We start from the raw sequence: 25425 nt of genomic DNA on the forward strand, positions 1-25425 counted from the left end.
ATTCTGGTATAGGATGAATGGGGAACCGGCTTTTCCTTATCTTTATCTTTGTCCTTGTCAGCGGCTGTGGTTTTCAGTTTCACAGCAAGAAGACCATCGCCACCTACACCTGCAATTTCTATAAATTAGCATCTTTGTCATTTTCTTTTTTTTTTGTGAAAAATAGCATGTTTCTTTTAATCTTAAAAAAAAAATGAAAACACCCATGCAGGAAAGACGTGGCAATCGTTGACCTCCCCAACCCCACAAAAAAAAAAGGATCGTGGCAGTCTCGCTTTCCCCTGCTTTGGCCTTTTACCGGGATAAAGGGAAAAGAATGGTCACATAATTTTGCGGCCCCACATAAATTGTCTTGTGTTGTATTGGTTGTTGAATGCCCCTGCAACATAACCGACGTTTGCTTCCTCCGTCACACTCTTCACAGAATCCAGACTCGTTTGGTGGTCCACTCGTTGGTCTCAAAGGCCCTTAAATCTTGCCTCTGTCTTCATCAAAAGCTGGTAATACTTTACACGTGAATGATATTAAGCTCACGATGTAGCCCCTTGAATTATTGACCCGCAAATGGAGAACCCCATCACCAGAATCTGCGTTCATCATCTCTGGTTTGCGATTCTCGTCTCTTTTCTCTTGTTCTCTATTCTTCTCTGTTTTGATTACTCCACTACCTTTGATGGGTTCTCTTTCCCAGTCTACAAACAAGAAACCCCATCTGTTATCATGAAGAACAAGACCAGTAACGATGCAGATTCTTCCTGCACTGGTCGATATGTTTATATCCACGACCTCCCCACTCGGTTTAACCATGACTTGCTCGAGCATTGCCCGGTCCTCACGAGAGGAACTGATGAACCCAACATGTGTCCGTACATGAAGAACTTGGGTTTAGGTCCGGAGATTCGGAATGATATTGAAGGGATCTTGACCAACAGGAGCTGGTATTTCACTAATCAGTTCTTGTTAGAGGTAATTTTTCACAACAGGATGAAAAATTATAGGTGTTTTACCAATGATTCGTCCTTGGCTTCTGCAATCTTTGTTCCTTTTTATGCCGGTCTTGATGTGAGTCGCTTTCTCTGGGACTCTAATCTCACAGTGAGAGATTCTTCTGGTTTCGATCTTGTTCAATGGCTCGCCAGAAAACCCGAATGGAAGAAAATGTGGGGTAGGGATCATTTTCTGGTTTCGGGGAGAATATCTTGGGATTTTAGAAGACAATATGATAATGAATCTTATTGGGGCAGCAAGTTCAGGTTTTTCCCTGAATCCATGAACATGTCAATGTTAGCGGTAGAAGCAAGTTCCTGGAATAATGACTATGCAATACCGTACCCAACCTCCTTCCATCCCTCAAAGAAGGAAGAGATTCTGGAGTGGCAGAACAGAGTCAGACACCAAACGAGACCGTACTTGTTCACTTTCACTGGAGCTCCAAGGCCGGAACTTGAAAACTCCATTAGAGGAAAGATCATAGACCACTGCAGAGCTTCCAGTGCGTGCAGGTTCATGGATTGCAGCGATGGCGGAGAGAAATGTGACAACACCATTAATGTTATGAAGGTGTTTGAACAGTCAGTCTTCTGCTTACAGCCACCGGGTGATTCATACACCAGAAGATCCATTTTTGATTCCATGTTAGCCGGGTGCGTTCCAGTATTCTTTCATCCAGGCACCGCTTATTCACAGTATTTATGGTTTTTTCCCGAGAACAGGACCAAGTACTCTGTGTACATTCCTGTGAGGGATGCGAGGGAATGGAATGTCAACGTGGAGAAGGTACTGCTGGGAATATCAGAGGAAGAAGTACATGCAATGAGAGAAGAGGTAATAAAGCTGATTCCAAGAATAATTTATGGAGATCCAAGGTCAAAGCTGGAAGAGTTCGAAGATGCATTCGACGTTGCTGTACAAGGTATGATAGAAAGGATAGAGCAAGTGAGGGAGATAATTAGGAATGGAGGAGATCCCAGTGTTGGATTTGCAGAGGAGAATCATTACAAGTATACATTTTCAGATAATTAAAATTAAGAGTAGAGGCAAACGGCTTTGAGGAGGACATAGAAGGCATAAATTGCATTAGTTATAGGAAGTAACTTTTAAGATAGCGATGGATGATATGATTAATTGTGTAAATATAGTAATATTTAGACGTTAAGCATGTCAGGTTATGGCTGTGAGTGAGGAAGGGCAGATAATAGGCATGCATGGAAAGAGTATGGGGGTAAATGGGTAATGTCATAGGGATGGGGAAGAAAGAGGCGTCGGTGGGCGCCGACAGGGGATATGGTATCCATGTGGCCAAACAGACCTAATCCCCAACCCCCCCTCCTTTTCAACCTCAATCTTCGCCTCCGTTTAAGCAGCTGTCACAATCTTCCCATATTATGGAGTTCCAAACCCCCACATCATTCCTTCATATGTCTCTGGTATTTGTTACATTTCAATCCAGACCAAAGGTGATAGGGACGCAAAAGTAAACTTGTGCTAGTTTAAAAATAAAACTAAAAAATATAATAAAAATATGAGAACAAAAAAAAAAGGATAAAATTTATGATAAAAATAAAAAAAATAAATAAATAATAAAATAATGATTAAGGATAATATTCTCTAGAACACCTGCCTTTAAGAATCTTAACCTTCAAAGACATCACAAGAATTGATCACGTTTTTTATCATGTCTGTTTCTCACACAGGATGTCACCACAAAACATTAAGGCTTACAAAATTATAAACTCTAAAATGAATAATTTCATTCAACTTCTCTTTGGTTTACAATAGGAAGTATGCCTAATTTATATAGGTTCATAGATAAGACTATTTCTTAAAATTAAAAACTTAATTTCCTAATACTAAAAGGAAAAGTAATATAAAATAATGAAAAAATATTTAGTCACATAATTTAGTAGATGTGATCCTAAAATTATGGGATTATAAAACTTAAAAATTAATAATATAATTAATACTAATTTTTGACTAGACTCAAAATAGAAAAGTAAGATTAATCTTATTCCTTAAAAAAGGGAGTCAAATTAAAGGACCATTAAAATAGGAAATAATTTAGGAGACAATTAAGGGATCATAAAGAACTTAAAATCACACCACCATTGACTTCTTCACCAGGGTTTCACGCTTCCTTGCTTGCAAAAGGCTCAACTTGTAGTCTTCCTTGTATTGGGCTGAAGTTTGCATCTCTTGGGCTTGACTTTTTATGGATTTAGATCTTAAGCACATTATACACGTATAGATGCTTTCCTTTGGGTTTAAAAGGAGTGTCCCAATGCTCTCCAAGCTTTTGGACTTTTTGTACAAAACTAAATAAGGCTTGCTTCATGGTTTTAGTTCGGGCTCTTGTTATTGGACCTTCAATATGTTGTAAAGGGTCTTTAGGCATATTGGATTGGAAGTATTGAGCTCCTTGCCTTGGGCTCCTTTCATACCATTATGTTCATGATTACCGTCCTCAAGCTTCATTGTCATTAATGCCATATCATTCATGCTACAGGATCCATCAAAAGGACTATATAAAATTGAAAAATTACCCTTCACTAGTTTCCTTGTGAATTTTTTCTTATTCTCTCTCTCGTCTTGTGATTGCGTTTAATCTTCCTATTCATTTCTATTCTTTAAAATTGAATGTTATAAGATTATCCAAATTTAACGTTTAATAAAATATTATTTTATGCTAATTTTTGTTAATTATATTTAATAAAACTTTTTTCTGTAATGCCAATGCCAACAACTTTAGGTCCCTTTTGCTTTCTTGAAAAAAATAAAATAAAATAGATTAAAAAAATAAAAGTAAAAATAAGATTGTAAAATGACATAAGTGAACACATTTATAAGAGGAAAAGGTAATTTAGTTTATAAAATTGTGAATAATGGTTCATGAGATTTTTTAAAAGTGTAATGATTCCTATATTTATAATATATATTAATGAGTTTTATCAAACTTAACATGAGAGAATAGCAATTTTTTTATTTTTTTTAATTCATTCCATTCCTTTTTATTAATTAAATGAGACTTTTGTTATTGATAAATTATTCCCATCCAAACCTGCCCACCGATGCCAAGAGCAATGAAAAAAATTTGTATCAATAAAACTGTAATTGTCTTCAACCAAAATATGTTCATTTAAAAAAAAATCTGAGATAAGAAATAATATAATTTAAAACTATTAATCTATAATGTTTATTATTTTTAATAATACTAAGTTAAAAATAAATGTGAAATTTGAACAAGATAAAAAGAGTGAACTATAAAGAAGTTTTGATAATAATTATAAAGTTAATTTAGTATATAAGGTACATCAAGGAAAACAACTCTATAAAGTCATTCAATATTAAATATATATATATATATATATATATAAAAGACAAAATACCTGCTCTAGAGCTCTCACTACACTTCACAGCATATAATTTAATGATAATACTTCTTAAGTAAGTCCTGTAACGGTGTGGGTTCTAGCGATATCAGCCTGCAACTGCAGATGTTATATTCTTATACATTGAATTCGAGGGTGTCCAATGTCCTAGTAGACACTCCAGCTATCGAAAAGTTAATAGAAAGCTAAAATAACATCCAAAATTTATTTGTTCAAACAAAGCATAACGATTAGAATTACTCCGTTTGTTATTTTAAAATGAAATAAAAGGGACAACCTATTCAAATATTGGTGCTTCTCCTCCAAATCAGGTTTGTTAATCGATGGCAAGACCCTGATCATGATCTCCAAGTTTGGATGCCCTGCATCAGCATGGCTTTGTTCGGAGATACCTACGTTTGTGAGGTGGCTTAACTTGATCAGTACGTTTCTACCCACACAATTACATATCACTGAACAGCTCTCAAACTGAGATAGACTTGTTCCAAAACGTTGAAAAAAAAAAAAAATCAAAAGTTCCCCTCGAAGTATTTGTACAGAGGAATACTTTTCATGTTGTAAAAGATGGTAGCCAATTAAGACCTGCAACGATAATATTTAGAGCAGCCTCTATCTGGAGGGTTAGAGGGAGGAGGGAGACACCCACCAGATCTGCTGTAAGCTTCACCACTTCCCCCACCATTACAAACAGGCTTGTCCCTCTGGAGAGCTCCTTCAGAAATATACTTCTTCTCCTCCAAAAACCTCCTGCTTATGTCAGACTCCATCAGCAGCTCATCTTCTTCGTTGCACTCTGCTATGGAACCATTGCACGTGTATAATGCCCGCTGACTCCTCAATGATGTCGCACTTCTGCTGAAATACATCAAGCAGACGAACAGGAAGTAGCAGAAACTTATCACAAGTTTAATAGTGGCTTTGGAGTCCATTTTTCTGTGCGTTGGCATATGCTTCCTTCCTTCCTTCCAGTCTGCTGCACTATATTACGATGTGTTAGTGGAGGCAGCACTAGTGATGTGTTGATGGACCGCACTAAACCAAACTTCTTTGGACGACTAGGGTGTACTTGGTTATTTTTCGTGTGCTTAGTTCTCGCATGCGTGAGTCCTGCTCTGTTATTGCGTAGTTGTGGAATCAGCAGTGTGTATCATTCTAGTCTTCTGAAACTAATGGTAATTTTTTAAGGTGTTATTAGATTTATAACCTAGTAGCATAAGGTTTATTGTTGTTGTTTTTACTATTAGGTTCATTAACAAAAGTGTTATTCATATTTTGTTTTTAACTTAGTAATATTAATATTTGTTTCCTTAGGAGAATATATTAACAAATTTATAAAGGGTTATAACAAAGGATAAAAAATATTTTGGAAATAATCTTATAAAAGAGGATGAAGGGAGTATAATGGTAAACTCCCTTCTTAATCACTCTCAGTATAGTATTTGACATTATACCTTGAAAGTTAGACGTAGTTTCTTTTCACTTCTTCAAATTTTTCACTTTTTTCTTGACTATAGTTTTTGAACTGTTCAGATAAAATTGGGACAGTTTGATAATTTAATATTTCAATAATAGTTTGATTCTCAGCCGTTTGAATTTAATCAAATGGTTTTGATGAAAAGTGGAGAGAGAAGTTTTGTAAAGACCATTTATTGAGCTCTCACACAAACACAAGGATAACACATCCGTGCTGTTGGTAGTCGATGCACCACAAAACTTGTGGAAAGTAGTGAAACTGCAGCTACATGAAAGATACTGACATACAAGCATGGTACTTCTTGTGCCTAAATCCATATATCTGAAGTGCAGTCACCACCAGGATATCTTGCCTCATGAGCAAGGACAGGACCATCAGGCTCAGCCCCAAAGTCAACAAAGAAGTTGGGGTTTATTTTCAGGCCACCTTCCTCAGTATCAACATCTATCTGTAACATGTGGGACCCTTTCTCCACTAGCTCTGGATAAAACTGTTTATCCCATTTACTGTAGAGTGAGTTGGTGACATATAACCTTTTCCCATCTAAACTCAGTTGAATCATCTGAGGCCCTCCTCTTAACTCCTTTCCCTGATCATTAATAGATTACATGCTTAAATATTGCCAATGAAATATAACAAAGAGAGTTCACAGACCATGAAACTAAGTTGAGAATCGACTATCACTGACCTGGATCTCTGGAACATCAGATTGCCAAGTGATGCCATCTTCTGCTACAGCTTCTACTGGGCTTCCTTTCTTTATCAGTCCCCCAACCCATATTTGTCCAGTAAGTCGAGGATTCTTTATGTCCGTGATGTTATATTGTCTTATATCCCCGTGAAGCCAGTTCACAGTGTACAGAAATCGATCATCAAGGGATATCACAATATCAGTTATAAGCCCAGGCATTTCAGGAAGAATCCAATTTTGCACTTCCAATGGCTTGACTGATATTGCCACCTGCAAAATCAGTTTTGGCTATAACTATATTTATAATCCTCATATTAACGTTAAGAAGAGAATAGTCTGCTTGTACCTCATTGCTCCATGTCCCATCCTCAGTCTTGAAAAATCGTACAACGTTACTTGACAATGCACACGCGACAAGACCTGTGTCTTTAGAAGGGTCATGCAGAAACCGTATCTGCATTTATTGATGAATCAGCCACGATACATGCCAGGTTGGCCCACAATATAATGTCACCACAAGTATAAGCAAGGTTCAAAACTAAACAAGACACTTACCTCCAGGGGAATAAGCCCTGTATTGCCGAGGTCCAGAGTCTGTTTCAGTTCGCCGTCAGGCCAGCTGTACACGTTGAGATGCCTTCCGTACAATCCCTCAGACACATGCTGCGGGATGAAACCTTGGGTGAATGCAGAAGGAGCACCCCATGACGTGCCAATCATTACATCGTGCCGTGGTTGATACCAAAAGTCATAATTAAATCGAGGACTGTGGCCAGGTTTCTCCCACCTGTCAAATGTGAAGCAACACATAAAACCATACGGTTTTATTATGAACAGTATCTACAATCACTTCGCTATCACGATGATGAGTAAGAATTGGTAAACTCAGATACTCTTTGAATTTTTTGCAGGTAAAAAAGGGGTACCTTCCTTTGATATTGAATTCCGAGTCGAGAAGAAGATATCCACACCCTTTCTCTTCCTTATCTCCAAGACATGAAATCATTACATCACCTGAAGCAAGGCAATGGCTTGCGTGAGTATGTGTTAATCCTGTTTTCTCGAGTATTTCTTCGGGCTCAATAACTTTATGCATAGAAGGGGCCCTTGGGTTTGTTTTTGTGTCCACCACATAAACGCGACCCGATCTGGAATATGATGAGAGAAGACTTCATTACTAAGCAGAGAAGAGAGTTTTGAAGCAAGTGTTCAATTTAGTTGTCTTACATGAGACAAGGAAGGATCAAATAGCGTCGAACGGCGGCTGGATCTCCAAAGCAGGAGCTACAAGTATTCCACCCTGTATGGTGAAGTTCATCGCCTACATAAGGCATATGTAGCCTGTGGATGACTTGTGAATAAGTCGGAGAACTTGGATCCACATCTATTGTGGCCAGATAGTCTGGCTTCTCTATTCCTGTTCCTGTTTCATATTGATTCAATTTCAATAATCAAAATCATAGAACTACTGCTTTGTTATATGATCAATATGACCCAAATATAACCTACATGATGGGCCTTCCTAGCTGTTAATGAAATTCCAAGGTTCTAAGCAATGTTAAAATTAATGGATCTCCCCTGCATCAAAAAGTGTGGTATTAAGGAAGACTTAGAGGCAACATGCACATGATGCTTTGCAAAATGCGCAGAGCCTCTTGGAGATCAAGAGCCAAAGCGTTTTTAAGACGTTTTAAAAAGCCAGATTTCAGTTTTTTGAAGGGGAAAAAAAATTGAAAGTGTATATCTTCTTGGTCCTTCTGCAACATGCATAAATATGATGAGTTCTGATGATAGCTCCACTCCAACCCTCCGTGGAATTCCATTACAAAATCCTTAGGCCGAGTGAGCGTCACAAAAATCAATGACAAGAAGCGCGACGGCAAATTAAAAAAAAAAAATCAACAAAGCCCAAATATCTGTATGTGTAACAAATACAAGGTACTCAGAAGTTTCTTGTACTTGTAGCACGGAACGGAAGGCTTCCTCTGCAAACACCAAAGAACAATGGTAAATATAGTTGAGAAGGAAAAAAGAAAAGAAGTGGAAGTGGAGTTACCAGAGTAAAGAGCAACGACGTAGATGAGAGTCTCTCTGGGACCAGACATGGCGGAGAGTGGGGAAGCATACCCTGGTCCCGTGGGGCAACACTCAAGCTCATTACTTTGCTTCGCCACAGCCTGCTCCGGCACCGCCACATCCGCCGTAGCCATATCTCGTAGTTCGACCTTACTGTGTTACAGTCAACTTACAGATGAAAGGAGAAGATGAAGATCAGGAGCACAAAAAACGTTTGGATGGCAGAGTCGACAACCAGACGTCTCTTGTATAGGTCACGTCCCTTGTCATGCCATGTCTTTTTTTGAATATATGTTTTTTTTTTCCTTTTTCTGGCCAGATGTTTATGAGAAAAACGGTCAGAATAACGTCATTGCGGATTTAAGGACGTCTGAACAAAAAAGAGTGAGAAAACTATTGATGGTCATGTACATTGAAGATGGTGTTAGCTAGATAGTATTCGTTGACGTGGTAATAAAGTGTTTAATTGTGTAATATCTGTACATTAAAGCGTTGTTTTTGAGTAAGAAGTTGAGCTCCCCTTACTTTAATTTTTTTGGTAGAAAAACGGCCATGTTATTGCACCATTGTATGAGAATCTCGAGATAAATTTGTCCCCAAAAAAATTCCTCGAGATAAGTGTAATCTTTGTCTGCAATATGCATGTACATGCATCTATAGTGATTGACAAAAAAATCAACATCAGTTTTAATATTATGTGCAAAAGCTATATGGCATGAATAAAATGGATGGCATTGGGAATCTCTCGGCCGGCGGTACAAAGTGATGGGAGCTTTATTTCAGTGAATATATGGCCTTAATTTCACATCAACGTAAACTGATCAATCAGCCTATGAGTTGCTTAGGTTTGTTTGTCTTTGATTTATACAACAAGACTTACAAAACCTAAGGGGTGAGAAGCACGTATCAAAACGAAACCAATCTCGTTGGTTTCGCATTGAAAACTTGATATTAAATCAAACACACAACTAGTTGTGAGGGTATTATTGTGTTTGTTGAATTCTACATGGTCCATATGGAAGGTGCCAAAAGCATATTAGTAAAGTACGGAATGGAATCACCCTCTCCATCAAGCTGTGGGCAGGTTTTAATGAATCAAATGAAATCCATCCATATCACAATCTGCAATCTCAACTCAAACCAAAAATTAATAATGATGATGATGATGAAATTGAATTCATCCAGGACATAGCTTTTTCACTCCCCACTCAAAGCTTTGTAAAACTCATTTTTTGTTATTCATTCATTTTTTTATTCCATTATCTGATATTCTAAAAAATTTGAAAATATTACCATTATCCTCTTAGATTAATTTGAACTCTTATCATGTAGGATTGTTATTACTAACAACAATTCAGGAATGCTTTTAGCATTTTTTTTAAAAATATAATTGTATATTTTAAAACTCAACTCAAGATTTTAAAATAAGTTGGTTCAATTCCTTCATCCAGTTAAACTAAACTAAAAATTAACTCTTTTGTATACACTCTCACACACATCCTTTTCATACAGGAAAGGTCATATGCACACAATAGACAATACCATACTAATGGAAGGTTAGAAATTTTAATTAACCCTGGACCTCCGACGGAGTAAATAAGCGTTATTGTCATTAGCATGACTTGCTATTGTAAATTATTTGATATATGGGTTTTTTTTAACAACTTGATGACAATCAATTTGTTCTAAAATATATTATTTACAAGATTATGCAATAGTATCTCTTATATCATTCATCGAGAACTGACTATTATTGTTGTTATGTTGAAGCAATAGATGCTTAGTTTATTTGAACCGAGGTCGAACAAAACTCCTAAATATTTTCGCGGTCATCTTTAATTTTATGCTTCAATACTAAAAATACTACACACAAACTTATGGGCAACCCCTTATATCTTACAAGTTGCACGAGATTTGACACACATAGTTTGTATTGATTGCCAATATGGCAAGATCGATGAACTGAAAATTACTTTTTAAAACGTGTCTCCTAATTAAATTTGTATGATTAGCCTGACTTCAACGTAAGGGCTTGGTCTGGATTTAACTTAATTTATACATGCACATTCACATGATAAAGGGAGAAAAAACACACACAGCCACACACACACACACACACACACAATATCATAAAATTATAGCCAGCCTTGCGCATTTGCGTGAAGCATAAGATGCTTAAATAAGCCACACTGTTCATAGTTTGCTAATAATTTGGTTCTCAATATTTTATATAAATATTAACACAAGAAATGAATGACATTATTGATAATTTTTAATTGGAAAAATTGGTGAAAATGACCTTATTGAAAGGAAAATTGGTTCCAAAGACGAAATGCAATTGAAAGATCAATGCTAATATTTTATTCATTAAATAATTTGAAAAAATGACCAGAATGTCCCTATATGTCAATTAATTTTTTTTTTCAAAAAGGCACAAAATAAGTTCATTGGGGCTCTTCCTATAGGTGATAGTGCATCTATCGAAGCTCTAGCAGGCAAGTCATCGGAAAGTAGCATCAAAAAGTGTCAACACCTCTTGATTACATGTAAACATCAAGGATTACATGTAAACTTAATAACTAAAGGGTGCAAGGATTTTAACTTAGGGTGCAAGGACTCTAGCTTGGGTGCGAGGGATTTGGCTTGGGTGCAAGGCTTCTACCTTGGATACAAAGGTTATGATTTGGGTACAAGGCTTCTAACTTGGGTTGCAAGGCTTCTAGCTTGGGTGCAAACAGTCTAACTTAGGGTACAAGGGATCTAGCTTAAAGTATAAGTGTTCTGACTTAGAATGCAAGGCTTTTAACTTGGACAATTACATGTAATATCTTGTGAATTCTATGTAAATCAAATATACAAAAAATACATCCCTATCAATCCCCCAGAATTACATGAAAATGACTAAGGATAACATGTAAATTAATATAGAAAAAATTTGTGAGCATGCCTAAAGAATAATTTACATTTAATCTTTAATGGATTATATGTAAATCAATCATATAGAAATGATGCCCCTATTATTGCCTCAGATTTATATATAAACTACCATTAATTACATATAAATTGATGCGGGGAAAAATTCACGAGTATACCTAAGGAAAAATTTAATTACATGTAATCTCTAATGAATTACAGGTAAATCAATCACACAGAGATGATATCCCTATTAGTGCCTCGGATTTACATGTAAACTATCCTTGATTACATGTAAATTGATTTGGGAAAAAATTCACGAGCATGCATGAGGAATTATTTACATGTAATTTCTAGAGGATTATATGTAAATCAAACACATAGAGAGTACACCCTGTCAATGCCCCAAAATTACATGAAAATAATTATGAGTTACATGTAAATCAATATGTGAAAAAACTCGCAAGTATAACTAAGGAATGATTTACATGTAATATTTAATGAATTACATGTAAATCAAACACATAAAAAGCAAACCACTGTTAGTACCCTTGAATTACATGAAAATGACTATGAATTACATGAAAATGACTAAACTAGAAGCTTGGCACCCTAAACTAGATCCCTTGCACCCAAGCCATACCCCTTGTACCCTAAGCCATAACACATGCAACTTAAGCTAGAAGCCTTGTATCCAAGCTATACCTTTTGCATCCAAGTCAAAACCCTTTCATCTTAAGCTAAAATCCTTACATCCTTTGATTCTAATACTCTAAATCAAAAAAAATATATTATGAGGAGTAAGAACAACATCATGCTCATGTTACACTACATCATACCCTATACAAAAAATAAATAAGAGAACACTCATGATAAGTTCTCTCTTTTTTAAGTATTATATATCATATAACAAGCCATGTTAACTTATAAAAGATGCAAATTCAATAATGTAACATTGTGAACAACTTAATTGTCCTGAGAAAATAAATAAATATGAAAAGCGATAATGAACAATAATAATTTCAATGAAAGAACATTAATTCCATTAGGTTTGGTTTATCTTTCTGTCAAGTACAATCAAAATGATAAATAAAGACTATAGGGCACCTCATATCAAAAAAATATACCATGGGGGCTTAAGAATAACATGTTGTAGCATCCTGAAAATTATTCCCTTGATTACTTAAGCTAATGAAAGGTAAATTTGTAAATTTAAATATAAATGAATTTGAGAATAGTTAGAGACGACTATTGAGTTTGGCTTGGGTTGAAAAGTGAATTAAGTCTCTTGAACTCAAATTGTAGACAAAAATTAAATTTTTAGCCCACTTTGTGTTATGCTGCAACATAAATTTACTATGCATTATGTTGCAACATAAAAATTTACATTGCAGCATAATTTTCAAAATCAGCTTTTTTTAAAAAAACACGAAAACATCCAGAACAAGGTGAAATGAGTTTGAAACAAAGGGAGGGCGATAAAAAGAGTTGTTCCTCTGCTAGGGCATCAACTTGTGGGTATTTTTGAGGTGATTGGAGCTTGATTTTACCTAGGTAAATCTTTCTTATCTCTTCTTCTTCTCTCTACACGTTTTAAAAATGAGATTTGAGATTGGGAGATGATGATTTTTGAATCTAGGGCTATGAGTCCAAATCTATTAGTCTAAATGAAACTAATGAGAGTTGTTTGAGTTACCTAACCTTCGTTTTATGCATCTATAAGAGTGGGCTCTCAATTATGGACGAAATTATGGTCTAAAGTGACATAAATGGTAGTGGTTGAGGTAAGCAGCTACCATTGATGTTTGATTAAAAATATTATTAGTGTTAGTTGAAGCTAACGGGACTTAATAAATCTAATGTGGTGATTAAACTCATGACTTGAGAGCTTGGGTTATTAAAGTATTGAAATTTGAGGGTTGAAAGTGAGTAAGTTGTGACATTTATGATAATTTTGAGTTGTTAGATGATATATTAGTAATTATTTAAGTTGTTGAGAGTTAAATAAAATTAATGAGAGTTAAGGAACTCACTGGGTGTGGGCTTAATCTTGTAGTTGAGAAATTTAGTTGTTAAAGTATGAAATTAGATATTGGAAGTGGTAATTTTAATAATTATTAATGATGGGTGTTAATAAAATTGTAGATTACCCCCATAAAGCACCGGCGAGCTTGAATTTAGCTCGAAAAATGAGTTGTGATTGATGGATAACCTTTGATCTTTCAAAAGTTTGAGGTAACCAAGAGAAACCTTATTTATATAGTTGGATATTAATTACTTATTGATTGAAGTTGTTGTTTTGAAAACATGATTGATATTTTGAACTCTTTGATGTAAATTTGGCATTTTTTTAAAGTTGTGTTGAATGGTTGTAAATAAAATGCATGTTCTACATGTGTGAAATCATTTTAAAAAAATGAAGAATCCTATGCATGATGCATATATGAGATTAATGACTTTTTTATGGCATGTCATTGTGAAAATTGATGAAAATATGGTAATTGACACATGGAATGTGATGAGTATATGAGTGAGGATATGTGAATTCATGATATGAATGATTGATTGGAACACATATACATATGTGATATATGTATAAAGTATGATCATTGGCAAAAGTTTGTCTAGAGAGAGGAGTAGTTGATTAAACCCACATAGTATTAGCAACGATCGTTAGAATTGAGAACTTGCCTTGGCACTGATCGTTAAAAGCAAAAGGTAGCCCTTATCCCATAGTTGATTTGAGACTATCCTACTTATTCTATAAAGGACTCGAACCTAACTAGTTTTCACTGATTCATAAAGAGGCTAAATTAGAGGTATGGCACCCTATGGTTATTAATATTGAGGGAAACAAGATTACACAAGTGAGTAAGTTGACCTTAGCTCAATAGCTCCTTACAAGTAGAAAGCTAGGTTAGTATGTGAAGGATATAGCTACTAAATAGCCACCATTTTCATGTTGGTGGTAACAAAAGGATATAAAGTTAGTATATAATCATGCATTTAGTCACAGCTACATGGTTGTTAATATTGTGGTTCGGTGCGGTTTAAAGGCACATGGTTGGTATTATTATAATCCCAGGTTGTGCATTATTATTATATATATGATTATGTGTTTGAAGCTCGGTCACATGGTTATTATTATTGTGGCCAAGGCTATCATTGTCATAAATGCTTTATGTTTGTGTTTATTTCTAATTGCATCTATTTTTAATTAATATGCAACTGTATAAGCCAGGTGGACCTTAGTTACTAAGTGGTTATACTTATCCTTCATTTAACATTTTACAGGGCTAACTCTAGTTGGGACAAGGGAAAGGCATATGAGGTTTAGGAATTTGATTTTTTATTGTAATGCTTTAAATACTTTCGACTAATTTGTAATTATCATGATATTGTTAACTAGGATAATTATATTAACTACTTGCACCATTGCATTCATATTTGATTGTTAGTTAGTGTTTTGATGTCCTTTCAGTTTGTATGAGTTAAACATGCTTCTTTAAAGCCAAAATGCTATGCAAGTATGTTTAAGGTTATTTTGAGGGTTGTAAATGTGTGATTGCATGATTTGAATGATGATGACCTCCTTCTTTACTTTTGATGAATTTAGGGTTGAGAAGTAAAAATATGATTTATGGTGTATATGTGTATTATGGTGTGTTGCACAAGTTATCTTAAATCTCTTAAGTATGATCTAGGTGGTTGTGTAGGTTAATGGCACCTGGGTTAAGTTTTGGACACTTTGAAAGTTGAGAAATGTGAGAAAGTAATAGTTCTAATTTTGAGTGTCTAATGTCTTGATATAATAGAATTTATAAATGAGACTTGTACCATTAGCTAGTTCATTAAATAAGCTTTATATGGATATCTAAATCACCTCAATCGGATGTCGGACAAAGATTTGGTACATGTCAGAAATTCGAGCGAAAAGTTTGCCATGATAGCTCTTTGCTGCTGTTATGGGTTCTGTAATTTATGCTGCAACATAAAATTTTATATTGAAGCGTATTCTACCAAAATCTTTGTTTTTGCTCTTTTGACCTCAATTTGATGTTATCTTACCTTATATGATATCCATGCTTCCTTATACATGTTTTGCTCTTATTTTAGTTTATGAAATTATTTTATATCATTTTAAGTTTTGAAAATTTGGAATCCCATTTATAAAAATCTTACATACTTGATAATTTATTTAGGTTTTTATAGTGATTATCTTAATTTTGTGGAGTTAATTGTGGATAAGTAAGGTGACCTTACAACATTATACCCATGTTAAATTACATCTTATCCTATACAAAGAAAAAAAACAAATAGGGGGGATAGTTATCAGTACACTTCAAAATACAATTACAATTCCATTCAATCTTTTAAGGAAATCTCTTAATCAGCATTTTCTTGTAGCTCACTTGAGTTATGATATGCATAAATTAAATTTGTAAGAGTTTCTTGACTTAAACTTATTTTTTCTCATCTTCATATGAAACCTTATGTTTCAAGATGTCTAAAACAAATTCATGCTTGAAATAAAAATTAGTAGCCTTCACAAGTGGGTCATTCATGCCATGCTGTATTTAGCTATAAGATGTTTATCCAAAATGAAGGGGTTTAGTAGTATTACCAATTCTCAAACATATCACTTTTATGTCAGGGTACTTCTGAAAGGGTGCAACCCTTCTTATAGCAATCTAATCACTGCAATAAAATGGTAAAATGAATATTAGCACAAAGGATACTATAAAGTAATGCAATATCAAACACTATAATAAAAATAAACTTAACATTTAAGAAGGGAGACAAATAAAAAATGTTCATTGCATCATCTTACTTAGATTAAACAAAAGATAAAGATGTTGAATATCGCTTTATAGGTCTTTAGGATATACAAATTTTCAAATTTAAACACTTTATTTTGAAGTATATATTATGAAAAAAAATCTCATTTCCACTATTTTTAGCCCTACATCAATCAATTACAACCATTATTCAAATATAACATGTAAGGAGTAAAGCAAGTAAAGGCATCATTTTAAATATCACTTGAATGACAATTTTCATTTTCATAAGAAAATGAAATTGGATCATTATCAATCAAGATTAAAAGAAAAACATTAATCAATTCAAATGTTTACATATGTTTTCTGTCTCTTTTGATTTATGAACACTAGGACTAGACCACCAACTAACTTCAACATATGAACTGTCGAGCTAAAACAAGAAGACTAAGACATAGATATCACTTTATGTATAAGATCAGAAATTTTTTACTAAAAAGAACATAAAATGGGGAAATGAATACTAAAGGAAAACAATAGATAGTCAAAACTCTACCGATTACACTATAATAATAGTTAATCAAATCTAAAGTGCTGGAGCAATAGAATAAGACTAGAAGCAAAAAGTGTCAAATGGAATTACAAACCTCTGCAAAGAGATAACGAGCTTGAAGTTTCACCATGTTGGCATTGCGAGAAACTTTTGTCTTATAAGTTTCAAAGGAGGATAAATTATTACCTTTTCTAACTGTGGCACATTCTTTTACATATGAAATGTCATACAAACATAAATAAGCAAATATTCACATATTACTAGAAGAGGTACAAAAATGGCTATAAGCTGAGAAAGCTGAAGAGAACAAGGAGCGAGAGCGGATGGGAGGTGAGAGAGATAGCCAATACGAGGGCAAGTAGGGTTATGTAGTTGATATGAAAGTAAGAGATGTTCTTGTGGATCTGAGAGTATGCTTTTGAAAGAGAATCTGGCCAGGACTTGTAGTTTAACCAATGAGCTCTGACCACAAACGACGTTAGAAGAATCCCTATCAAACATAAAAGGAGAGGCATGCAATAAAGGACATAAAGGTGGGCGTAGCAATTAGAGGTTGAAATTGGGAAGCTATGATGCTACTGTTGGATTAGGGGTTGGAGATCGAAAGTGTCAATAGAAAAGCCATGTGTGGCACATGAATCTCCAACCATCGCGTGAGGTTATGCTACTGCAAAAGAGCAAATGGCAAAAGGGAAATGCAGATCTAAAGAGGAATGTTTTCTTTAAACAATGCAATGTGAGTTTGAGAGTGATTGACAATGATGAAAGTGAAATGACAAAGCAAGGAAGATAATGGCTTTGAGAAGCGGGGTCGTCGAAAATTGTCTCCGATTTACTGGAATATTTTCTCCCAATAACAAAGGGCATTTTTGTCCATTCCCTTCATCCTTTTCTGAATAAAATAATAAGATTGATCCTTCAATGTACTTTGATCTTTAGACACAATTCAGCTTCCAACCTGGTTCTTTTCACAAAATTTTTCCTTTTTAATTTTTGAATTGTGTACCTTCCTAGTTACTATAGATGATCAAATTATCAAATGCAAAGCCACATTTACTGGTTACCACCCCAGTCTCAAATTATCACTTCTAATATAGTTGAGTAATTTCTATCCTTTATATCATATACAAAAGAATAATTTCTAAATTACTATCCTTTTAATCCCTTGGCCAGCAGGCTAAGATCAGCTGGAGGGAGGGATAAATGGGCCGAATGAACAGTAATCCCGTTAGGGCACAATTCGGAAGAAAGCCTAGTCCAATCCAAGAACCGAGTCTTCAGTTGGGAAAGAAATGTTGGGCCTTCAGTTTCCTTGTTGTCTCCAATTTTCAGAGCTTCACTATTTCAGTCTGCTTTTCGGTTCCAGCCCTCTTGGGAGTTGACAGATATGTTTGCCAACTGTGAGTTGCCGGATCATGGACAATTGTACCTAACATTCCGGGTTTGATTCAACTGCTTCGTTAAATGCGTTCTCTTGGACGGCTATCATATCTGGTTGTGCCCGGAATTGACGACAGTCAGCCGCTATTGAACCGTTTCAGAGTGCCGCACAAGAACTTGTTTTCTTGAACAGCTTTGATTTCTTGGTTGATAGAGTGGGAAAGATGGGATTGATGTCATCCAATGAAGGATCAGACAAAAGCAACTCCCATTCTCGTGCATTTGCGGAATTCGAACTCTCTATTCACACTAAAGATATCCGAGACAACTTCAAACGACAGACGTCCATATAATTGGGTTCGACTGGTCCCAGAATCATGTTCACAGAGACACAAGGATAAACATACATAAATAGTGTTGGCGGTAACTGCAATATAAACTTCAGGTATATGAAAGATACAATGACATAAATAAGTAAGGTACTTTATGTGCTTAAATCCATATGTCGGAAGTGCAGTCACCACCAGGATATCTCATCTCATGGGCAAGGGCTGGACCATCAGGCTCAGTCCCAAAGTCAACAAAGAAGTTGGGGTTTATTTTCAGGCCACCTTTCTCAGTATCTACATCTATCTGTAGAATGTGGGATCCTTTCTCCAATAGCTCTGGATAAAACTGTTTATCCCATGCACTGAAGAGCGAGTTGGTGACATACAACCTTTTCCCATCCAAACTCAGCTGAATCATCTGAGGCCCCCCTCTTAATTTGTTTCCCTGATAAGAAAAAAGCTTAACTTCATCAGCCACATCTAATTTACGTGTGCTCATATAATTATATAAAGGAGTAGATTACATACTCAAATAATGCTAATGAAATTTAACTCAAAACGGAGCACAGGCAGCAACTAGATTCCTGTCTTTTGCCTTACCCATGTTACCCATCAAGCATTACGATTACAAATTTCGTTTAACTAAACTCTACTGCCAACATTTTTATGACATATTTTGTCCTAATTTCTTCGCATTATGAAAGTACCATGAGACAATGATTATCATGTTCAAATATGTTTTCATGAATACCATCTGCTTCAAATCCACCACAAAGAAAACTTCAAATTGTGGGTGAAGATTTTCAACACAAGGATTACTAAGTTTGGGAATGGACTAGCACTGACCAGGATCTCTGGAACATCAGATTGCCAAGTTGTGCCATCTTCTGCTACAGCTGCCACGGGGCTTCCTTTCTTTATGAGTCCCCCAACCCATATTTGTCCAGTAAGCCTAGGATTCTTTAGGTCCGTGATGTCATACTGTCTTATATCCCCGTGAAGCCAGTTCACAAAGTATAGAAATCGATCATCAAGAGATATCAGAAAATCAGTTATTAGCCCAGGCATTTCAGGAAGAATCCAGTTTTGCACTTTCAATGGTTTGACTGATATTGCAACCTGCAAAATTAGTTTACGCTATAAATTGACACGTCAAACTCAAGGCACAGTACTGATTAAGAGAATAGGCATATAGATATTCATTCTGCACACCTCATGGCTCCACGACCCATCCTGAGTTTTGAAAAATCGTACCATATTACTTGACAATGCACACCCAACGAAACCTGTATCTTTAGAAGGATCATGCAGAAATCGTATCTGCATTTATTGATGAATAAGCCACAATACATGCCATGTTGGTGAGCAATGTCACAAGTATAAGCAAGGTTTAAATTGAATACGAGTAATTTAAGTAATGAAATTGCTTCAAATCCAACAAAAAGAAAAGAGAAAAATCCTGTAGCTTGTATCAGACACTTGCCTCCAGGGGAATAAGCCCTGTGTTGCCAAGATCCAGAGTTTGCCTCAGCTCGCCACCAGGCCAGCTGTACACATGGAGATGCCTCCCATACAAACCATCAGCCACATGCTGCGGGCTAAAACCTTTGGTGAATGCAGCAGGAGCCCCCCATGACGTGCTAATCATTGTCTCGTGCCGTGGTTGATACCAAAAGTCATACCCAAATAGAGGACCATGCCCAGGTTTCTCCCACCTATCAAATGCGAATCAACACATAACACCATGTGGTTTTGTTATGAGCAGTCTCTACAAACACTTCACTATCATGAATAATCGCAAACCAGGCACATACAGTGGTGAATTATAATTGGTAAGCTCAGATACTCTTGACATGTGAATATGAATTTTTTGCAGATAAAGAAAAATAGGTACCTTCCTTTCACATTGAATTCTGAGTCAAGAAGAAGAAACCCATTCCCTTCAGCATTTCCTTCCTTATCTCCAAGACATGAAATCATTATATCACCAGAAGCAAGGCAATGGGATGTGTGAGGATATGCTAATCCAGTTTTGCCGATGATTTCTTCCGGCTCAACAACTTTATGCAAAGAAGGGGCCTTTGGATTTGTTTTCGTGTCAACCACATATATGCGACCCGATCTGGAAAAGGATAACAGAAGACTCCGTAAGGGAAATCGAAGAAATTATTGTAGCAGTTAAGTATGTATCCTGCCTCAGGAAAAAAAAAAAAAAAAAAGTATCAAGTCGGACACTCGGACTAGAAAATAAAAGTAACCGTTCATTTCCCTTACACGAGTGAAGGAAGGATCAGATAGCGCCGATCAGCGGATGGATCTCCATGGCAAGAGCTGCAAGCATTCCACCCTGTATGGTGAAGTTCATCACCTACATAAGGCACAGGTAACCTGTGGATAACTTTTGAATAAGTTGGAGAGCTTGGATCAACATCCACTGTGGCGAGATAGTCTGGCTTCTCTCTTCCTGTTCCTGTATCATGTCGATTCAACTTCAATGATCAAAATCACCGATCTGCTTTGTTATGTTACATAAGTATGACCCAAATATCACCTAGTCGTTATCCAAAAAAAAAAAAGGACATGCCACTGCGTGAGAGATGAGAATGGAAGAACCATTGATTTAAATGTCGTAAGGAATTAAGGGATCTTATAATACCGCTAACAATCATAAAATTAATGCCACTCCCCTGCAATGAAGAACCTAAGAAGCCAGATTTTAGTACTTTTACAGTTTTTTTGGGCCAGTGTTTTATAAAATGCGCTGAGCCTCTGGAGATCACGACGACCTCCGTTCTCAATTCCTTTACAAAATCCTTGTGTGTGTGTGTGTGTGTGTGTGTGTGTGTGTTTTTTTTTTTTTTTCTACTGACGAGGCTGATGGCCGAGTTTGACTAGGAAGTATGTGCATCATATTAATCATTGACAGAAAGTGATGACAAAATTTAAGGGAAAAACAGTTCCAAAATCAGGCGATAACAAAGCCCAAATCTTTGTAACAAATGAAAGGCAGTTAGAATCACGGGAAGCTTCTAGGTAAACACCATGCTCTGTACTGAGCTGAATTCAGCTAGCAAAGTAGCAATGGTAAATTATGAGAAGGGAAAAAGAAAAGAGGTAGGGATTACCAGCGTAAAGAGCAGTGAGATAGATGAGAGTCTCTCTGGGACCAGACATGGCGTCAAGTGGGGTAGCATACCCTGGTCCATCGGAGCAACACGCATGCCCACGGCTTTGCTTAACCGCCCCATGCTCCAGCACCGTCACATCCGTAGCCATCTCTCTCAATGTTAATCAGAACCTAGCAGACGGAGACGGAGAAGAAGATGAAGAGGAGGAGGAGAAAACGTCCGGAACTTTGGGTGTGAGAAAGCAGACAGAAGCGTCCCGTATATTTCATGTGATACTGATACAGTGATATCTCTCCCAATATGGTTCTTTTTCGGGCCGCGTCTTTTGTCTGAATGTGGCCAGAAAAACGTCAGTGTGCGGATTTAACTAATAAAAATTGGAGAAGGGAACCAAAAAAACTTCCAAATGTTTTTGTGGGGAAGTGTCCTTATAATCCATCTGTTTTAAATTATAAAATATTTTTAAATAAAATTTTATGTATCTTATTAAATATACTTTATAATCTTATTTTAATAAGATAAAAATATAAACTTATAAAAATACTTTTTATTTAATATTTAATTAATGAAAGAACATTGAAAAAAGAGAATATCTAATAAGCATAATATTAAAAAAATATTATTAATAAAAATTTATTTTATCACAACGTCTTATATTTTGAGATGTTAAAATTTTTTTAAAAATGTATTATAATTTAAGATGAAGAGAATATAAAAAAAAAAGTATAAAAATATTAATAAAATAATTTTAATTACTGCAAAAGTGCCCAATCATTAAATACCTTAGATGTTAACCTTTAAAATGACGCATAAGCATACGGTTGACCTATTTGAGCTGATAAGGAAGAGAGAACATGACATGGATCCTTGTTGGCTGCTCAGGCACATATCCCGTTCAAATAATGTTGGTCGAACCTTTCCAGCATATTCGCACCCACTTCCAAAGGTGTAGATGGTGGATTTGGTTCTGATCCATTCATCAGCGAGGAGAAGTTAACGATGAGTTGATCCGAGACCATGATTGAGACTTGGAGGTGTGTGCTTGCAAGGGCTTTGAGGATTTCTAGGTTTGCATAGCAGGTTTTGACGCGTTTGGCTTTGAGGGCTTTGATGAGCTCCACTGACTTCAATGGCAAAAGCAAATCGTTCACCAATTGGCCATAGTTGATCCCTGGAACACTCGAGGATTCTACAACAATAAAACCAAAAGGGATTAGAGATAAACCCAAATCAAGCAGACCCAGATCTCCATATTAATGATTTTGTGAAGAAAACATGACTTACTTGATATAACGACCAAGAACAACGACACGAACTAAGAAGGAAAACCCATAATAGCCATTGTTACCAAGTTTGTTTCCTTGTTCAGCTTAGTATATTTCTATATAATAGAATAAGCTTAAAGCTATAAACTGTGTCATGAGCAAGAAGAGAGAGAGAAATTGAGGTTGGCAGGGCTGTGGGAGCCTCACGGCAATTAAGACAATTGCCTAGAGCCTCCAAAAAATTTCATTAATATCCTTAATATGAATGGATGTATTTGTACATATTTATAATTAATGTTAAATGAAAAAATAAAACCTTAATTTTTCTCTTCATTGAAAAATAAAAAACTTTCTTTATTCCCAAAATAATATTAAATTTTTATGTTAGTTCCAATCTAACCATTAATCATCATTTATTTAGTTGAAGATTCTTTTCGTATTGAATATTTTTTAGATCAATTAATTTCTTCTATTGAGAGTCAATTTCAACAATTTTTAGAATATGAAATTATTTTTTATTTTTATTTGAATCCAAAAAATTTTAAACTTTGGATGATGATGAATTGAAAAAATTTTGTATTAATATTGAAAAATTCTTAAGTTTTAATAACAATTATGATATTGATGGTTTTGATTTATTTTCAGAATTAAAAGTTTTGAGAGAAATATTAACAAAAGAAATTAACACACCAATTGAAATATGTCAAAAGATTAGATACTTTTTCAAATGTATGTATTGCTTATAAAATATTATTGACAATACTTGTAACAGTTGCTACTACAAGATAGAAGTTTTTTAAAATTAAAGTTACTCAAATCCTATCAAGTATGTTACGAGATAGATTGAATAGACTTGCTTTATTATTTACTAAGAGTGAAGTGTTAGAATTACTCAATTATAAAACTTTGTTATCTAAGTTTGTAATATAAGGATCTATAATTTATTACATGTTAGGTCCCTTTACTCATTTTACCTTAAGCCTCAAAATCCCTTGACACATTCCTGGAGGTTGGAATGATTGTAGGTGAGGACTAAGGAAGGAGATCACAATCTCACCTTGAACTTCCTCAGCCATGGACGTGTTGGAAGGGAAGGTGAAAAAAAGAGAGCTTAAGGTGAAAATTTCATGCTCAACATGGTACAAGTACAAAGTCAACAACCCATCGATGATTTCATCCTCTACTCAAACTTGTGCTTCCCAAATTTAATGTCACAACAGCTATAACAATCCTCGCCCCACCTTATTGGGAGTCTTTTGCACTAGGCCAACCCACCTCACGGCAGCGGAAGCTAACTTTTCCCAAGGCGATACTTAGGCTATTCCTTACCTCGTTACTTAATGGTACCAAACTTAACCTTGACTTTTTAAAGTGGTAGAGGTTTAAGGTTCAAGTTTGAAAAAGCTCCAAAAGACCTCTTTGGTGGGGTAAAAAATAGCCCAAGCACCATCTTGGGGAAAGCTGGATTCTACTATCATGAGGTGGGTTGGCCCAATCCATAAGACTCTCAGTGAGGTGGGATTGTTATGGCAGTCAATCTTTCCATCCTCACAGCTGGCAAACACAATCAGCATTAACGCCCAAAATTAAGGGAAATAAGATGTATTTAATAGTTTAGGTACTCTTACACCCACTAAAATAATTTTATAGGCACTCTTACACCTTTATTCACTTAAAGATATTGGGTATTCCTAGAGAAAAACTTTATGAATATTTTTTCCACTTTGCCCATAATAATAATAAGGGTTAATGCTCACTTTTATCTTAAACTATACGTTCAGGAGCACCTAGAATACTCAATGATAGTCTATTCTTTCCCCTGAAATGCCAAAAACAAGTCATTTTTGTCCTTATTGTAAACTTTAGATAATTTTGATAGTTAATTCTTTTTTTGTTGTTGACCAAAACATTACACTTGGCAAATCCTTGGTGCCATAAAACAAATCCTTTCCATCCTCACCCCTTCTGCAAACCCTCCACCATCAAATCTCCAATGCTTCCTTTAATGGTAGATCTTCTCTGTCCTCTCTCTTCTCAGCCTTACCTATTAACATCATAGGGAACTAGATTTGAGAACAAAAAATGGAAGAAAGCAATTCTAATATCTTAAATTTTAATTTCTAAATTAAATTATTCGTTAAAGGCTATTTATGTAAAATTAAGTATTTTAGGGTTTTAATAAAATATTAGTTATGGCTAATAGGCTTACTTATTATGGGTACTACCTTTGAAACAAGTTTGAAGGCGGATTATTAAGCCACCTAGGCCTAAATAAAGAAACAAAGTATGAAGGCCCTTTTATGTGTCATTCACCACGATGAATGCACCATATGCTGGTGCACATGGTTAAAAATTTTAAAAGATTAGCTCATATTCGTGAGTTGCAAAAGTGAAGGGAGGAAGTGAGGAACAAATAAGGGGCGACAAGAAACGCGTATGTTTACTAAGGCACG

General features: G+C 35.4%; 4 protein-coding genes across 5 annotated transcripts; 1 reads left to right on the forward strand and 3 right to left on the reverse strand.

Moving 5' to 3' along the window:
- The first annotated feature begins 369 nt into the window (after nucleotides 1–369).
- LOC129309316 (probable xyloglucan galactosyltransferase GT14) lies at nucleotides 370–2422 on the forward strand. The gene has a single exon (XM_054950852.1). The coding sequence runs from the start codon at nucleotides 565–567 to the stop codon at nucleotides 2020–2022; it is 1458 nt and encodes a 485-aa protein (XP_054806827.1). The 5' UTR covers nucleotides 370–564; the 3' UTR covers nucleotides 2023–2422.
- A 2009-nt stretch (nucleotides 2423–4431) lies between these two features.
- Nucleotides 4432–6057, reverse strand: LOC129309586 (uncharacterized). The gene is made up of 3 exons (XM_054951211.1): nucleotides 6029–6057; nucleotides 5032–5551; nucleotides 4432–4777 (listed from the first exon to the last, which is right to left on the reverse strand). Exons 2-3 carry the CDS (start codon nucleotides 5330–5332, stop codon nucleotides 4590–4592), a joined length of 489 nt encoding a protein of 162 aa, XP_054807186.1. The 5' UTR covers nucleotides 5333–5551; nucleotides 6029–6057; the 3' UTR covers nucleotides 4432–4589.
- On the reverse strand, nucleotides 6024–8921 carry LOC129309585 (selenium-binding protein 2-like). Of its 2 annotated transcripts, none has more exons than XM_054951209.1 (7): nucleotides 8607–8921; nucleotides 7778–7973; nucleotides 7477–7698; nucleotides 7106–7337; nucleotides 6897–7004; nucleotides 6548–6820; nucleotides 6024–6448 (listed from the first exon to the last, which is right to left on the reverse strand). In XM_054951209.1, exons 1-7 carry the CDS (start codon nucleotides 8758–8760, stop codon nucleotides 6167–6169), a joined length of 1467 nt encoding a protein of 488 aa, XP_054807184.1. In that variant the 5' UTR covers nucleotides 8761–8921; the 3' UTR covers nucleotides 6024–6166. The 2 variants fall into 2 exon arrangements, with proteins under 2 accessions (XP_054807184.1, XP_054807185.1); XM_054951210.1 differs by having other exon boundaries at nucleotides 8060–8746.
- A 9652-nt stretch (nucleotides 8922–18573) lies between these two features.
- Nucleotides 18574–22032, reverse strand: LOC129309314 (selenium-binding protein 2-like). Its single transcript, XM_054950848.1, has 7 exons — nucleotides 21705–22032; nucleotides 20854–21049; nucleotides 20474–20701; nucleotides 20063–20294; nucleotides 19792–19899; nucleotides 19426–19698; nucleotides 18574–19024 (listed from the first exon to the last, which is right to left on the reverse strand). The coding sequence occupies exons 1-7, from the start codon at nucleotides 21853–21855 to the stop codon at nucleotides 18743–18745; spliced, it is 1470 nt and encodes a 489-aa protein (XP_054806823.1). The 5' UTR covers nucleotides 21856–22032; the 3' UTR covers nucleotides 18574–18742.
- Nucleotides 22033–25425: the final 3393 nt, after the last annotated feature.

Source organism: Prosopis cineraria, unplaced genomic scaffold (assembly GCF_029017545.1).
Source record: "Prosopis cineraria cultivar Desert tree isolate PC_DT_omini unplaced genomic scaffold, ASM2901754v1 PC4, whole genome shotgun sequence".
In the NCBI taxonomy this organism is placed as follows: Eukaryota; Viridiplantae; Streptophyta; class Magnoliopsida; order Fabales; family Fabaceae; genus Prosopis; species Prosopis cineraria.

Coding starts and splice junctions, on each gene's coding strand:
- LOC129309585 (XM_054951209.1), bottom strand. CDS start 8,760: ATGGCTACGGCGGATGTGGCGGTGCCGGAGCAGGCTGTGGCGAAGCAA. Junction 7,699..7,777: donor TTGATCCTTCCTTGTCTCAT/GTAAGACAACTA, acceptor ATCATATTCCAG/ATCGGGTCGCGTTTATGTGG. Junction 6,821..6,896: donor ATGGGACATGGAGCAATGAG/GTACAAGCAGAC, acceptor CTGATTTTGCAG/GTGGCAATATCAGTCAAGCC.
- LOC129309316 (XM_054950852.1), top strand. CDS start 565: ATGGAGAACCCCATCACCAGAATCTGCGTTCATCATCTCTGGTTTGCG.
- LOC129309586 (XM_054951211.1), bottom strand. CDS start 5,332: ATGCCAACGCACAGAAAAATGGACTCCAAAGCCACTATTAAACTTGTG. Junction 4,778..5,031: donor TGAAGCTTACAGCAGATCTG/GTGGGTGTCTCC, acceptor TCACAAACGTAG/GTATCTCCGAACAAAGCCAT.
- LOC129309314 (XM_054950848.1), bottom strand. CDS start 21,855: ATGGCTACGGATGTGACGGTGCTGGAGCATGGGGCGGTTAAGCAAAGC. Junction 19,900..20,062: donor CAGGGCTTATTCCCCTGGAG/GCAAGTGTCTGA, acceptor CAATAAATGCAG/ATACGATTTCTGCATGATCC. Junction 19,025..19,425: donor CTGATGTTCCAGAGATCCTG/GTCAGTGCTAGT, acceptor TTTTCTTATCAG/GGAAACAAATTAAGAGGGGG.